The sequence below is a fragment of the Aplidium turbinatum genome, chromosome 12, assembly GCF_918807975.1.
Source record: "Aplidium turbinatum chromosome 12, kaAplTurb1.1, whole genome shotgun sequence".
NCBI lineage: Eukaryota > Metazoa > Chordata > Ascidiacea > Aplousobranchia > Polyclinidae > Aplidium > Aplidium turbinatum.
In genome coordinates, this window is record NC_137483.1 from 8,378,403 (window position 1) to 8,395,922 (window position 17,520).

Below are 17,520 nucleotides of genomic sequence, written 5' to 3' on the forward strand. Positions count from 1 at the left end.
TTATGGTAAAAAACACACTTTCATGATAAACTTCGTTAACTAAACAGGATAAGCGTCCGCCTCCGTACAAAATTTTACCAAATTATGTGTGTACAGAAAGTGGTTCTGTGAACTTGAACATACAGTTCATGTAAGCGTATAAGGAATAAGGAAATGATGATAAAATTATAAAAACCGTCCTTTGAAATAAAGGGTTGCACATTTGTCGGAACTATGGTTTCAAAAAATACTTTTAAAAAAATAGTTCTTCTCTAAAAATAAATTACATTGTTAGAACTATTTCGGGTCGTTTGAAACAAATTCTTTTTAGTTGGCACGAAACGAAACTCTTCACAGCTAAATTTATTTGAAACAAAATCAAGACCAAGAAGTTTGAATGGAATTGAAAGTTTGAAATATTGTTGTACTGAGCACCCGCAAGGCTATTTAACTTAAGCTTAAAAATTTATTGATCTGTGTACAGCAACGTTAACAAAGAACTCAGGGGTTACTTTTGGACCCGAGCGATTGTAGGGGCCCGGAACTTTCCCAGGGGGCCGGGAAGTTTAAAAAAACCCTTGTATTTTTTGGATATAGTGCGTTTTTCCTAAAAGTGTAATAAAATACTGTATTATAAACATGTTTAAACAATTTTAATTCGACAGTCTTACAAAAATGCAACTATCAAGAAGATATTTTCACAGAAGCGACAGACTGTAAGCTAAAACAAATGAAGAGCTTTGAAACCTCAATTAACTGCGATAACTGCAATACAAGATTGGAGTCTTTGAGAACCCCTCTCCTTTGCATTCAACGTTGCTATCTTTCAATTGCGGATTTCACTTTACACTGTGTAGTGTTTTGCAAGATATCGTGAACTGTTTATTGAGCCGATGGTTTCTAATCAAGATTATCGACGTTTTAACTCTGAATTTCTGTCAAACTGAAAAATAATCCAAGATTCTACCTCAGGCTATGGAAAAGTGGTTAATAAGCTTAAGTGCTAACGTACAGCGGCTACCTCAACTGCGTCAATTGAACTCTTTTTTGTTATCACTTTGGAGATCAGTGATTCCGAAGAACGATCGATCATAAAATTGAGTTTTTTTTTATTTGTTGTCGACACTTTCAAGCAACTGAGAATAAAACTACCAACGGACGTTATCGAATAAACATTTCAACACTGAAAAGACTACTCAAATGCACCCCTAAAATTGGATTTTATCGTGAACCAAATCAAATCGAAATAGACAATGCATTATCATTGTTGGTCACAAAGGAAAAATACGTCTAATTTTTAATTAAAGAATGATTTAATTTCACTGTAACTTGCCATGACAAATTTGTTTGTCAATTTTTTTCTGACCAATAAGAATGCATTTGACCAATCATGAGCACTCATTTCTGAGAAGGCAATTCTAGTCATCGGAACTTTAACTTTACCTTTCAATTTTGATTAAAGTTTTTACGCAATTTACAGCAAGAAAACTGGAATTATACGTCGTTAAACATAAAATTAACACATGGGTTATATTTTTAATTGATACAATATGTATGCAATACACAGTAAGGACTTCTAGTGTAATAACCCTTCTTTAACGTGTGACTTATTACGTAATTGGCCTACTTCCGACGATAGATTATTTCCAGCGTTGGAGGACATATTGGAGCACGTTTTATGCGATTTCTGGAAATACCCTGTTTAAGTTAAAGATTTGGCATATTACTGTACTGCTTAGTGCCTTGTTTCATTTATAGCCTGTTGTTCAGTGGAAGTGCTGTGCAATAAAATGGTTCATTGGTCCACATCAGGGTATCTAGAAATGGCATAGGCTAACTAGCCTTTCCTAGTCAATATTACTTTTTTCTCAGACACTTTTAGAGTTGAAAATCTATTTCAGTACGGTACAGGAAATTAAACAAAGAAAGCGTACAGCTTGAGTAAGAGCTATGTGGCTTGTGATTGTACTTGTCTTGGTTTCTCACTTGGTTCAAAAGGCTACAACATATTTACAAAAGTTAAAAAGGTTGCTTATGATGAAGCTGAAACTAGTGACGAAATTAGTGGTTTCGTTTTTGAAATTTAAAGGAAGTTACCACAGAAAAAGTCATGCTGCAGTTTTGATTTGCAGCCAAAGTTAATACTGCAAGAGGGGAATGTAGAACTACAAGACTACTCAATACTGTAGTGTTAGTGAAGAAAAGGACAGGCAGGCTAAGATACCATTGTTAATCAACTCCGTTGGCATGAACTACAGCCTCAAAACATAAAATGAGGGTTAGGGTATGATAGCTTTATGAAAAAATAGATGAAATCAAGAAAAGCTAACAGTAAGGGTACAGCTTGCTAATGTTGTAAGATTTTCTAAGGTTTGAATTCTTTGTATTTGTATAGAGGTCGCTATTCTTAAAAAGATTTTAAGAAAATTGGTATGTCTACTGTGGTAAATACTAGAACCTCATCGTAGAATCTGCTAAACCTGTCGATTCTATAGTCAGATTCCAGTGTTTACCATCTACTGTAGCCCACCAATATTTTTTCAAGCCCGAGCAAATCGAATTGTTGAAAATGTAAATAAAGGCAATGAAACCCCAATCTTCTGCGATTTGAGTCACTTCTATTTAATCGTAATTTCATCACAATAATGAAATTATCACTAATTTTGTTTAACAAGGACGTTGTTTTTTCTTTCCTGATGCAATCGATAAATCCAAGGAGTGTGCAGTTCGATGACCTTTCAGAAAGAAATGATCGTTTTTAAGACTTTGCAGTAGATCCTGTTTTCACGCACAGCTGGAAAGAAACGTGACATCTTGCAATCATTCTACCATGTGTATAATGGTTATTTGATGCATGATCATGTTCGATGTTCAAAATAATATTTTTATCTTTTTCTAAATCGCAAATATTGCGTTTGGAAAAGCAATTTTTTGGGACGCATATCTAGAAACAACTCAGACAAAAACATTTTGTGTTTCAGTTTATTTTCTTGCGATGGTGTTGACTCGAAAAGAAAGTTTTTACTGCTACATTCTCTTTGTTTCAATAATAACAAAAACATATTCAACAATTCAGTTCAGCGTCTTTAAGACAATCACTTTTAGTTCAATCCAGCTGTGGAGTAATGTGTCATAGGAGAATTCGGGAGCAATACTTTTGAGAATTGTCTAATCACTTCAAGTGTTTACCGCCACAATCGGATTTGTGCAAGAAGATCAACTGTGTACATCATTAGGTTGTTATAATAATGTTTTACTTTTGACACAGGAAATGGCAGGTCTACCAGACAATGTTTTCAAAGTAGAAATTTCACCCATAACTTCGTTGTTACAGCGCAAAAGCAAATGCTTTTTTTTCTATTTTTTTTTAAAAGCGGATGTTTTTTGATTTTATCGCCTTCTTTTCATTGAAAGTTTATCATATGTCTTTTTATCTATATAATAATCAACACTTTGGAGTTCGTTGTTAACTATATAAGAGTAGACTTCAAATAATTCGGCAAAGGATAGACAAAAATAATATGAACATTTTTTTGAATAGAACAAGCTCTTACTTTCTGCTATTCATGAAAATGTAGTGACGAAAGAACATCAACAAGTGTTTAATTGCATCACTGATGCTATAACTAACGAGATATCTTTTGGCTGCGCTTTTTCGTCTATAAATTTTAAAAAGACATCAAACAATCAATTTAAAAAAACAAACGTGATAACAAGGAAACAGCACAGATATTGTTATGTTCCGGAAAGATTTGAGGAGGTTTGAGAAGATTAACACACTTAGGTGTGTTCTCAAGTTATGCGGAAGCCTTTTTGTATTAATCCTTCACGTTTATTATTTTAATAGATAACAGGTAATCCCTGTGGCAGCTTGAAGATAACAGTTGATGGCTTTGTCATAACGATTGTGCATTTGGTTAACTTATTAGCCGAACCATGGCATTGAAAAAACTTTTCATCAAAAATGACAAAGTACCAATAACAAACGTTTACGAAGCGTTGATTAGATGTTGTAAAAGAATAAAAAAAACAAATTTTAAATTCATTTTTAGATTGATTTTTACTGTAGTTAGCCAACTAAAGTTTTGTTTTAACTTTAATAATATTCCATGCTACTGATCAGTCTTACATCATTACGACATTGTTCATGTATTATTTTTCTTAGCTTTGTATCAAAAGTTAATGACCCAAACAAAGTAAGGAGCCTGGGAACAGCAGTTTGATTGACATGTGGATGGCGATATGAACCGTGGCGCTACAAGTGTCTCTTTCCTCTTACCCGTTGCCGGTTAAGAGTAACTCAATGTTGGAACTCTGCACCTTTTGGTAATATTTTGAAGGTGAAAAAAGCGCAGAAAAGCACTGAACCTTCAAAACTGCAGTCTTCAAAAGTAATGAAGGATGTTACCATTCGTTTGTTACAGTAGTAGGATCTAAACACTCTGCTTCAGTTAAATAATACCTAGAGACTAAAGTAGTAAGCGATACCAATGTATTTGTTTTTTAAATAAAAAATTACCACTTTCAGAAATAATAAAAGCATATCTTTATACTTTTAGAAGTTTCTATTTTCGGATTATCTTTGTGACAGCATCTTCATGTCCACTCTAAACTCTTTATGAACATCTTTATGAAGCGTTTTGTAATAGCTATTTTCACTGCTGCTACGTTGCTGCAGCAGTTGGTCATGTGAATAGTTGCTAATTTTTAAATATATAAAAATGGGCATATACGATTCCTGTAGTTGTTTTTATTGGTTTGTTTGTTACTAAATATACAGTTCGTGGAACTCAGCGGATGTTAAGAAAAAATTAACACATTAATATGCAATAATATGTCAGATCTATAGCTCCCTTGTTATATTTACAAAAGCTTTATCAATCAATTTAGAAGGTTTGTTATATTGACTGCTTGATGCTATTTTTAAAAATATTGATTATTACTAGCATATTAATTTTTAGAAGTAGACCTATCTTACAATATACAATAATATAATTTTACTTTTTTTGTGTAATTTACATTTGTTGTGCTTCTAAAGTACAGTTGGCTCTTTATCTGTCTAAAAATTTGTAAAGAAAAAATATTATTTTGTTTCAGAAATGTTTTGTCCAGGCTGCGTAGCTAGCTTGTGCTATAAAAGCAGGGTCAATGACTTTCTAATCTAGCATACGGAAAGGGTTTACTCTACAGTCTAAAACAACAGTGGCGATATTATTATAAACAAGTTAGCTGCAAATTTATGGATGTTTAAATCCAAGTTTAACTTTTCAAAACAGACTAGCCTTACAGATTTGATGATGCAATGAAACGGTTGAGTTGTTGGGCATGTTTTTAGACATTTGCAACCACACTATTGTGCGTTATCTTCCAATAAAACATTGTTAAGGTCAACGGTGTCAGTAGCACTGCATCACATATCGTCAGCTACCTTAAGATTTAACTGCAGTTTAGCAAATAAGGTTTTTTAGCATTGCCCAAATGACAAGATAAGGTTTAAACTTTAGAGTTTCAACAGACCTTGACATTCAAGATCAAGTTTCTTAGCATGATTCAACGAACATGATACTAGCTTCAAACAACGCATTTGTTAGTCACTCAAAGAGCTTGAAATATTTCAGTTGTTTAATTGGCTTGACATTATAGAGTGTACAAAAGAACACAGGCTCAGAATGTTCAGTCCCAAAACTTCGAAAAAAGCGCAGTTAACTGTGTGGCAAACAAGAACATCTTCATTCAAAGTATTTCTTGCTTACTGAGTCGATGTATTTATTAACAGAGATGTTGTACCTTTTTTTTTGGTAAACACCCCTCAGTTAGAAAGGAAGTATTGTCTGGGTAAAGTTTTGCAGGAAAAGTATTTTTGTTTTTTAATAAAATATTGTTCATACAATTTGTTGTATGTTCTGTTTGTAGTTAGGCTACAATATGTAGCCTATTTATTTTAATCACAATCGTAAAGACTTTACAAACTCAAACATTTTTTTCAGTGAGTCTTGTAATTTGTAGATTTCAGAAGTCAACATCAGTAGCCTATGTTTAATTGCTAATTTGAACGCTTTTGTTAGTTCTAAAATATTTAAATAAGTAAAGTGCCAAAAGTCACACAGTGTCAGTTAAATTGAGAAAAACATTTTTTTAATGATTCAGTTTGCTCCTAAAGTCACGTTTGATCGTGAAACGTATCCTATGTGAGTAAAAGTGGACTTTGGCACCCTACACAAAACTGAAAATCTACCATGACTTTTAGTTTTGTGTGAAATTTCTTTTTCTGCTATTCATCAAAATGTGCCTCAAGGCACTTTCACAAATACTACGTTGTTCGAACTTAAAGTTGGAATTTATAATTTAGATCCAATCACCTAACTTCCTGATCTAAGGTTTGGGCTACCATAAGCACTTCCTTGGGGCGTTCACACTTCAGTTAGTTTGCTTATTTACAAGAGTGGTTGTAGTAAATATCGATTACCACCTCAATAGTTTGCCACGGGTATTATTTTTGTTCACAAGATTTGATAGCGGAAATGCTTTTTTGCTTAGCCGTTCAAGTAAGGCGATTTTAGAACACCTAAACAGACCCGTACTTAACAGAACAAAATGGGCCTAATTTGTAACAAGCGGCTTACAGTTGGATTTCTTTATTCACACCTTTTTGTTTCGTCCAATAATTTTGTAAATTAACCGATTGTCGATGTGGAAAAAAAGATAAAAGTGATTGGACGTTTATGCTTCATAGATTCGTGAGATTGTGGTAAGATTTTGGTACTGATGAGTTTTAAAGATTGCGGAAACTCCCAATTACATAAAAGTTCTGATTATTATCGATACTTGATTTTATTTGAACGATCGTGGTAATGGGAAGAGTGAAATCAAAATGTAACAGAAAATAATATTTTACGTCGTGATAACAAACATTGAAAATACAAACAAGGTTTTTACCACTTTTTGAAAATAATCAATGTCGAACCACAAATACTCGCCTTCGTTACATAAGAAACAATATTTCGAAATCCTTTGCTATGTTCACTTTGTACGTGACGTCATTCTACAAGTTTAACGTTTTCATAAACACAATATATTTTAGGATTTATTAGCTTAAAATGAATTTTTCGCGGATGTTTACATTTCCATCCTCAAATATTGAATTGGTGATCTAACGAAGAATTCATGGTAGCCTACTCAGGAAGAGTGAATTTCTTGACGTTAATTTAAAATTGTAAAACTTTGTGATCAGAAATTTGCATCCCAGGAGGAATATGGGAAGCGTAACTTTTTTGGTTTTGCATTGAGGTTTCTAGAAGCTTCTGGTAAAATTCTCAGCAGACGTCATTTTTTTTTTTTTTTGGTTGACTGCAGTTTTCTTTTTTTCCATTTAGCGTGATGGCACTGCTATTCTTCATTTTTTGCCTTGCCCTGCCAGATCGTCACGTCACGTATGTAACGGTTGGGCTGTTTTAAATCTAAGTAGGAGAATAGTAGGAAGCTTTGCTAGCTTACCACAGTAAAAATTCGAGAAGATGAGATGTTAGATACTGGGCTAAGTGTGATCATTATACTTTGTTACGTTTAATGAGACAAAAAATAACAATGCATGTTGAAGAATATGACGAAGTCTTGAAAACTTGGCTATGAATTTCCGTTGTTCAACAGTTGGATGTTACTCTATTGAGAGAGACAGAGAAAGAGAGAAAACTTTTATTTTGTTTGTTGTGAGAATAGTGCGGTACAAACCGTACAATTATAAAAAAAAACACGAATAAAATAGCACCATTACAAACAATACTCCACCACAGTCATTATTTTCTGAAGAATATGGTACTTGAAGAAGAGTTTACAGTTCTATAAAGGAAAATGTTTGTACAAAAGCAGAAACACCCGAGTTCACAGAGTCCACCAGCTGTTGGGGTTTGCTATGGGTGAAAACGCAGAAACGTGAGAAAATCAGATAAGTGTGACAATAAGGTGATTTAATTTAGCCGTCTCAAATTTCTTGTTCAAAGCTCACGTTTTAAAATTTTGTAAGCTATTAGTTAGTGAGATAGAATGGTGGCCTACCGGTAAAACATCTGTTTCGTTTGTTTATTTGACACTGAAACAAAAGCTCTTTTAGTTTAAAATCATACAATTTTGAGCACAATTTATCACAAGGTCGTACTAATCTGAATATTCTGCCTTCTAGCTTGATAAACACATGATGCGATAAGATGTTAGCCTACACAGTGTTCAAAGCATCACTATTCTAAATGCACATTGCTTGTGAGTTTACTTAAGTTATAATTTTGATGGAAAATCACCATTAGTTTTGAAGCCGCAAAAACAAGATTTAAAAACTTTAAACAGCGAAACTCCTTTATTTTCATTAAATACTAACTGAAAGTTAATTGTAGAATTAGTAGAAAATGTTGCCATCAAAGCGGTGTTATTGAACTTAACACTTTATTGAAACTGCCCTTTTTGAACTGATTAAAACCATTTAAAACTTTATCAAAAATTTTGGGGTTGGTATAAGAATCTGTGCCAAGCTTGAATATGCTATTTTTTTCATGTCACAAAAGTCTCTGCACACAATTACGACGACAGGTGCACAGCTCAGAATGAAGCGAGAGTTATGTAACCTTAGGGTATTTAAATCGTCAACACCATGGGATATCAAAAGAAAAACTTGTTAAGAATTTTTTTAATTACGTTGACGACATTTCAACGGGTAAAGGATAGACGACAAAGTTCATTGATTTGACAGCATATAAAAAAAATCTTTTGATGTAGTAATGAATGAAAACGTGCCCAGCCAAGGTTTAAAATAACGTGATAAGCGTAGATTACATGGGGTAGGCAAGCAGGCAGGAAAAGCGCGATCTTGTTCTTTCATTTTGGCTCAAAACGTCTCATGTGTGGTCGTGGAGCGCGCGCGTAGGGCATCTACCAAAATCGTGCAGTGTGAATTTCACCAATGCGTATATTGTCAGTATATAACTTGTGTGCCTTGAGTGCTGATTCAGAATACAGTTTGGACATGCAGTCGACAATGCAGCCGTGAGAAAATAAATAGTTAATTTCAAACACGAAATTTTCGTTGTTTATGTCTGATTTTAATTGCTTAGGCGAGTTTTTTTTAGAATTTGATGGTGATTTTTTTCTTGATTGCATTTAGCTGACCAGCAGTTTAGATTGAAGCAATGAACACTTGATGCTGTAAGAAAATAATCACCATAGGCTTGGAGTCAACGAACCATCAATTTGTCAGTTGCAGAACATCAGTAGGTCAGCAATTACTTTGCGAGACTCTTTCAAATTAGTATAGGCCTACTGGTAGTGGTAGCCAGTAGAATTGTCTACTTAAACTTGTATTGGAAGCTGAGTGTCAGCTTATTGAATGTGGTAGAATAAATAAAAGAAAACTACTGTAGCCTACTAAATTTTAACAGTAAAAATGTATTTGCACTTTTTTGAGCATGAATTTCTTGAAGGATAGCTTATTTTATGGAACAGTTTTATCTAATCTGTGTTTAATTTGCAGATCTCATTTGCAGGCGATCTGAAAAAAATAAATGTTTTTAACGTTCTAAATTAACTGACCATATCGCTAACTGTGCTGCTTTCAAGCGAACATTTTTCTACATTAGACATGGAGACCATTGCAACAGATCAACATGTTGTTCCTTCGTTTGACATCAACACTCCCCCTCTTGGACTGAAAGTAAGTTTTTTTCTTAATTTTCATAACATCAATTTTTGCCCACTCAACTCATGGTTCAGTTTTAGTATATGGTTTATGTTTTTCATGAATGAAATTGAACAAGTGTTTCAGTTATTTTTGCTCCCAAACTTCTACTAACTTGTAATGTAGCCTAAAGGTTAAAAGTGTGACGGCAATTCAGTTGCATGTTTGATTAACTTGGCCATTCTATCAATTTCATGGCTATGCCTTTTTGTATTTTTGTAGCAAGATGAAAATGATTTCTTTGGTGAACAATTAGTGTTCGGGAAACTATCGTCAAGGCTTTCACCTCCTATGGACTTGAATGTGGCCCAACCCAGTAATTCTTTGCCTTCCTATCCTTTGTTTTCCGACGGAATGGAACAGCAACCTTCTTTCCCTTTACAAAGCAGTTACGGTATGTTGGCCTTGAATGAGAGTATGAATATGCTTGCATACATTAATTCAAATAGCTTAAGATATGGCAAAATTTTTAGCATGGTATAATACTATAAACTGACAATTACCGCAAAGGTCAATTTAAATTCAGTCTGTTTCATTTCAGACATATCTTCCCTCAATCCCAACCATCAGATTTCAACTTCTTCAGAACAGCAACGAGCTTTAACGAAAGGTTTCACTTACCAGGTAGCTACGGTGGTGGTGTAAACACTAAACAGTGCATAAACTGCTTAGCCTACACGCAGTGCTTCCCAACCTTTTTCGGTTCGCGACCCACTTTTGATGCAAGTTTTATTGTGCGACCCACTTTTAATGCAAGTTTTATTTTGCGACCCACAATGAGATATGACATCTTTATTATGGCATCTTTACTACTGGCGTACATACTGAAATAGTTAATGCGACACAACACATCTAATTGTTACGTATTTGTTACATTGTTGCATAATTGTTACGTAATGACAATGCAATAATTTCCCGATCTAATAGAAAACAAGGTGCACAATTCATGAAAAGTCAACAAATGAAGTGAAGATTAGTGATGGCGAAGTAGCCTACTGTTCAAGACCAAACTGCGGAGATTCATAGTAACGTCGGTATTTTTTAAAAAATTTTAACATTCGGCAACATTTAGAAATGCTTCGCGACCCACCAATGGGTCGCGACCCACCATTTGGGAAGCACTGGCCTACAGTAAATACTTTTGTGTTGTTGTTATCAATATCTAGTCACTTGACACCTAGCGAATTTGTTGACAAAGAAATGTTTTTATTCAAGAATTTAGTATTTTGTTGACTACATTTGATTTCCTCCTTAACACGTATCTTAATTGAATTTAGAACGAGAATACAACCCAAGTCACATCTCATCACATCAATTTTTCTCAAGAAAAATCAATAGAGAATCTACACAATGACGCGAACGATCAAACATTAAGGTAAGTGGAAGGAAATACGGCATTTTTCCTGTTGTGGATCGATTCGACGCTTGTTAGCTTTTTAATTGTGTGTGCTGACTTTTTCTCAATGTCTTGACATTAGTTTCCTAAGATGTTTATATTTACATAGCTTTGTGACGTCTAAAGCAGATGGAGGTCGTATAGTAGAACACAAATATGATTTTCTATTCATGTGTTACTAGCATAGGTCACGTGTATAGATTTATTATACACCCATCTTGACATTTACGTACTACATACTCAAGTGTGACGATGCGGATGTGCGTAAAGAGGTCCAGTAAATTGCACGAACTTGCCCTTGCAATCAATGTTGTTTACCATTCAGTGTTCAGCATCTTGTTTCCTGTAAAAATGTCGATAACCAACAAACAAATATGATATTTTCCAAAAATCTTATTAAATTTTCTTTATATAAACACATATACTGGAAAACAGTGTTTAAGCCATCGTATAGCCCACACAGGATCTTAGATCCCGTTGTATTCATGCGCGTATCAATTGTTTTTAGTAAAAGGAAACGGCCCCGTTTGTTTCTTCGCTTGCCAAGTGTAGAAGACGATGTGCAAGAAGTTCCTACAGGACAAGAGTATGGTTCAAACAACAGCTCTTGTGACTTTGACAGCACTTCTGAAACACCTCCTGAAGAAATTCATAGATTTTCAAGCTTCGGTGACAACATTTCCTTGCCAACCGATGGTAAGAATAGAACATTTTAAATTTTTATGTTTTTAAGTTAAGTGTTAAAAAGTAATGTTAAATCTCGACCATTTTTCTATTTTTGCTTAATATAAGTTTTTTAATGAAGTAATTTAATTGCAGTTTCAAAAACTCCTCATTTTCCTCTCATCACACCAGGAACTGGAGCAAAAATGAATGACGCCATTTGTCAGTCATTTTCATCGTTTGACATCACAATGCGAGCAAACAACATGACAAAAGGTAGCTAAAAGCTGAGTTTGCAGAATGGCATAGTGAAAGCGACAAAAAACAACTTCCTTGTAAATTGTAATGCATAATGACTTATGAGCATGGCTTAATTCTTGAAACAACTAATCAGTTTAAATATAGCCTAACAATATAATCAACATAGGAAACTAAAACTGGTTTCGCATGAATCGTTCAAACTGACCGTTTCGAAATCCGGTTAACTTGGTATTTTTCTAATTTAGATCCCCGCCAGTGGTCGCCAGCGTGCGTGAAAACTTGGGCCAGATGGATAGCACAAGAGTTTAGTATTCCGTCATTGGATGAGAGCAACTTTTCATTACCAGGATCGGTTTTGTGTGGACTTCGTAAGGAGGAGTTTCTCAAACTATGTCCTCCTTTTGTTGGAGAAATTTTGTGGGAACACTTGGATCGGCTACAAGAAGGTAAGCAAGTGAACATTAATGTAATTGTTAAAATGTAATTGTAAAGTGAACATGAATGGTAGACTCGAATAGAAGAACAACTTACATTCAAGAAAACAATTGCTTTCTCGTCTTTTATCAAACTAATGAATATTTTGTTTCAGACTGTAAAGTTCAAAATCCGTACGAACAAAATCAAACTACTAATCGAGAAGCTTTGAAAAATGTCAGCAGGCTTACTCCGAAAACAGGTAAAGTGTTATCCTATGATGATTAGGTGTCGGCTATTCATGTACGGCTGGTTTCGATTTGATTTGAATGACTTTAAATATTGATTTAACTGTATCTGAAAATAAAGTCAGCTTTGTATTATAATTTTCAGAAAAGTCATTTCTCGAAGAGTTGAAGCCTTCTGTGTTCCCAATGCCATCAAACGACGTAGCTCAACCGCCTGTATACTCAGAACTTATGCCAAACTTTCAAAATGATTGCAGTAACCAGTCATTTTCAAGTCAACTCAACCAAACGTCTTTCAAAGGATTTTCAGTCAATTTAATGCCAAGAACATCCCTGCCCGATTCGTCATCATATGAAATGTCACCTCCGTTCAATACAAATCCCACATCGGCTTCACCTATACGAGTGAAACAAGAGCCATTTTTTCAATCTCATTTTCCTTTGGATTCATCCCGGAGAACAACATCATTAGAAAATCCCTACCCAGGACATATCAAACCGGAACCTGAAACTGTAGCTAAAAACAATGGAGATATTGTGAGAAGACAAATGTCAATGCCCATAAACCGAAACTTTAGCTTACCAATCCCGTCTGAAGAACGCCGCTTCTCTGAGCCGAATTTAACTCCTTTGCAGCCGTATCGTCGACCAACATTGCCGCGTTTACACCCTTACCCTACACCCACTACCCCAAACGCGCCTTCAATGTCTTTCAACAGACGTCCGTCACAATTGGCTTTCCCATCAAATGAATCAACACATCAGTGGCAGGATTTGTACCAAGCAAATATTACTACCTATCGCCATCATCAACAATTGGAGTCAATGAAACGGCGAGAGATAACGAAAGGTGACTATTTTTAATTTCAGTTAGGGTAACCTAGTTTAGTTATTTTTCATTTTGGTAACAGATTTATTCGCAGTTACCACCGTTTCTTAGCAGAACTGCAGTACAATATGGTGTAAAACATTTCGTACGTTGTTAAATTAACTTGTTTAACTCCAAACAATCCCTGACTCCAAAGTGAATGACATTTAAATTTATACTCTTTATTTTTTTCCAGAAAAAATTCAGCAAACGATTCACAATAAAAGTTTTCACCAAAGCCACAACGCCTTGTCTCGAAGCAGTTCTTTTGGATGGAACAATGATGGTGGTTTTCTGACTCCTGAAGCCGAAGAAGCAAATCGTTCATTTCTGCTGTCTCATAGGAACGAAGGAATAGAAAACCAAAGCGGAGCAGCTCAAGAACTCCCCAGCAATCCTGTGATTCCTGGAGCTTTTTTGAGCGGATATAATGGTAAGTCTATTTAACAATAAACCTAACAATCAGTTTTCTAGAACAACTGATTTTATTTTGGATAAAAATCGATACTTAATGATTTCTTTCAGTACTGATGTCTATTTTTCTGTAGGCAGTGGACCAATTCAACTTTGGCAGTTTCTCATCGAATTGCTGACGGATAAATCCTGCCAACACTTTATCACCTGGACTGGAGATGGTTGGGAATTCAAAATGGTAGATCCCGATGAGGTCGCAAGGTTAGTATTAATCTACTACTCGTTTTCTGCTACAGCTTAAAATACAACTTAGTTTACCTGTAGCCTATATATTTATTATTCGAATTTATAAGCAAGAGTTTTGAGACAGCTGTAATAAATGAGTTTTCTTTAACAGGCGTTGGGGAAGACGAAAGAACAAACCTAAAATGAATTACGAGAAACTTTCAAGAGGTCTAAGATATTACTATGACAAGAACATCATCCAAAAAACGGCTGGAAGGTAGGTTTTGTTGCTTTGCAAGAATTGACGAGATTTAATTTTAGTCATAGGCCTAATAATAATACAGTAGCCTACTTGAATCCATAAAAATGTAATGGAGAACTGACGCAAAAAGCTTATTTGTGGCAATATTTTAAAATTCCTGAAAGTGAAGTACTGAAGTTTCTTTTAGTTTCATTGCTCTTGTGACATTCAAAACTTTATCGTTTTGCAGACGTTACGTCTATCGCTTTGTCTGCGATCTTCAGAGTCTTCTTGGATATTCTCCAAGAGAGTTACACGCCATGTTGGATGTCAAACCCGAAGACCGACTAGATGATTAAAGACATAAAAGCAACTTCTCAATGAATAGAAACTACTGCAGTTTGCTTCACACCAAGAAGCTTTGTAGCATCTTATGACGTCACATTTCTCCCAAAATGACGTTTTTCTGTCAACCTGCACAACGCAATACGACAATAGTTCAGACAATCGAACTCAAAGCTTTGCAGCCAGCCTCAGTGACGAAGGGAGATGATGGATGTTTGTTAAATTTAGAAAAAAAAAGAGTTTTAGACGTCAATGACTTGCAGTGTAATGTTTGTATGACAAATAATGTTTTTAGTTATATGATCATGAGATATGTCGATACATGATGTTCTATTTTATCTTCTCATGCTTTTGCCGTTGCAACACAGTTTTATGATGTTATTCGGTTGTAATATTTTCTCTTCTTACGTGAGACAATCATAATCTGCATAGTTTTGTAATACTCACGAGCTGTTTGAATGATTTTTTTACACATTTTGTAACTCATGAATCATGGTCACATTGGACTGAATTCGATTCCCATTACCGTACCAGTTTTGATTATGTTCACAATTTGAAAATTTCATTATTTATTCGAGTTTTTAATGCGATTTCAGATGAAACTGTCGTGATCTGTAAAACTCACCTTCCATTTTGGCGACTATGATAGCGGTGTTCTCACTAATTTATTTTCGCACTTTGAATTAGTGTAAACTTATCTTCACAATGTCGGTGCTGGAAGCGAACATTGATATATTTAGTGTTTCTTGTCTCTGAACGCTGTAATATTGTTGAAGTGCAGTACAGGTTACACGGTTCGTACGATTGACGTCTTATTTCAACAAAGAATACAAAACTGTGTTCAGCTGACTACTGCTTGATTATTCCCAGTCGGTTGTGAGCGCCAGACACCACCAAGCCAACAGACTGCAACCATACAGACAGGAAACCTTCATTTCACCATTGTAGATGTCGCCTTAAGCCAGGGGCGGGGCGATCGCCCCCCCCCCCTAAAACCTAAGAAAGTAGCTTTATTCTTCATTTAGCCTACATGCATACGATTTGGAAAACAGCTATCGAAAGCAATGCTGAATAATTCTTTCGCCATGTTCAAAGATTAGGTTAGGCTATAATAATCAGTGCTGTATTCGAGGGTATACGGCGGTAGGCTATACGCAGTATCCTCTGCTTTTTCGAACAACCATAGTATACTCTCTGGTTTTCCAAAGAGAGTGTCTATGCTATCCTTACTGATTCTTGACAACTAATTACTAGATCCCAAATTTGTAAAGAAGATAAAGATGTAGATTCCTCTCGACAGGCTGTTTGAAATGTAGCCTATTCATAGAAAAATAAACAGTTTTGTACTTCTCGTCCAATTTTGATGTTGATATAATTCATGTTATGGTAGAATAAAGAATAGGATTTTGCAAGTTGTGTATCATTTATCATTTTGACAAATCTGGCAGTAGCCTATACCCTGTGCTTTTTTTACGAATACAGCACTGGCTATAATAATAACATAGTAAGCTTATAAGGCTATTAGCTTAAAAACAGAGAGAGACTGTTCACCAGGCATTTGGTAATAAAATTAATTTGCGTTCTTCTGGTGACTATTTACTAGGTTACCTCGTGATGTTAAAGATGATAACTAGCTTTTTTTTCCGACGTTTCGTCAGTCAGCACGACTGACTTTATCAAGGTGGCTAAAACAGGTTAATACAACCTGTTCAGCAACGATGGCACAACACAAAAACATACTGATAAAATGAGTAAAGTAAAGCAGCAAGAATCAGAATTAAAACACGCAACAAGATACCTAGAGGTTAAACTAAATGCAGTGAATGCCTAAAACCAGTAGGCTACTTCCCGCAGCGTAAATTTATCTATCTAGCTATTAGCTTATTTCGTCGCAGAGTCTAATTACCAAACGAAATTATTAAAATTTAAAAAGTTTCTTAACTTTTTGCCGGCACTGTAGACGTATAGCATAGCGATAAATCCCTTAGCCTAGATAAGTTGGTTGACAGAGCAGATTATTGGCAATGTAGCGCTAGAGAGCTCTGTCGTCTCTGACGTCACACGATTACGTCACTAGATTTGTCCAGAAGGCTCCGCCTTGAGCGCATAACTGCACGTCTCGGGAATTCAATCCAGTAATCGGGAATTCAACTTCAGTAATCAACTTCACTATGCCGAATTCCTACCTTGATTCATTGTTATGTAGATTTGCAGTCGTGTTGCGTTGTGTGATCGTATGTAAAACTCGCAATCCCACACTAGAACCTTCTTAAAGAAGTTTAGCTCATGATTCTAAATCTGAGTTATCAGAGTTTGTTCAGTTTTGCGATATGAAAAATCAGAGTTGGTTTAATATGGAATCAGTTTGTTGAGTTTTTGTTCAATATGAAAAGTCGTTTCTTTCAATATGAAAATCAGTTGAATGCAATATCTAAAATCAGAACTTAAAACCAGTATCAAGAAATCAGTCTTGGTAATTCTAAAGCAATATATCAGTTTCGTTGTTGCTACTGTTTCTATATTTTTTGGCACTGCCAGGATGACGTTTGGATCAGTTTATTGTTAATAATGTAGCACTCAACATTTCGTATCCAGTTGTTGGTGGTGGAGCTTTAATGATTCTGGTGTTTTCCTTTACTTTCTGTGTTGCTGGATCGAAGATTAAAACCTATAAACAATTACGTTGTGAGCAAGCATCGATCTTCTGAGTTTGAATTAGCAACAATACAGCAGCGTAGTCGACCTCGT

General features: G+C 35.1%; 1 protein-coding gene across 1 annotated transcript; it reads left to right on the forward strand.

The window, feature by feature from the left end:
- Window positions 1-9,497: 9,497 nt before the first annotated feature.
- Window positions 9,498-15,621, forward strand: LOC145781101 (protein C-ets-1-like). Its single transcript, XM_082592856.1, has 13 exons — window positions 9,498-9,673; window positions 9,920-10,091; window positions 10,239-10,321; window positions 10,975-11,072; window positions 11,602-11,789; window positions 11,913-12,032; window positions 12,263-12,463; window positions 12,607-12,693; window positions 12,825-13,529; window positions 13,744-13,980; window positions 14,096-14,222; window positions 14,359-14,463; window positions 14,678-15,621. Exons 1-13 carry the CDS (start codon window positions 9,602-9,604, stop codon window positions 14,784-14,786), a joined length of 2,304 nt encoding a protein of 767 aa, XP_082448982.1. The 5' UTR covers window positions 9,498-9,601; the 3' UTR covers window positions 14,787-15,621.
- The last annotated feature ends 1,899 nt before the right edge of the window (window positions 15,622-17,520 follow it).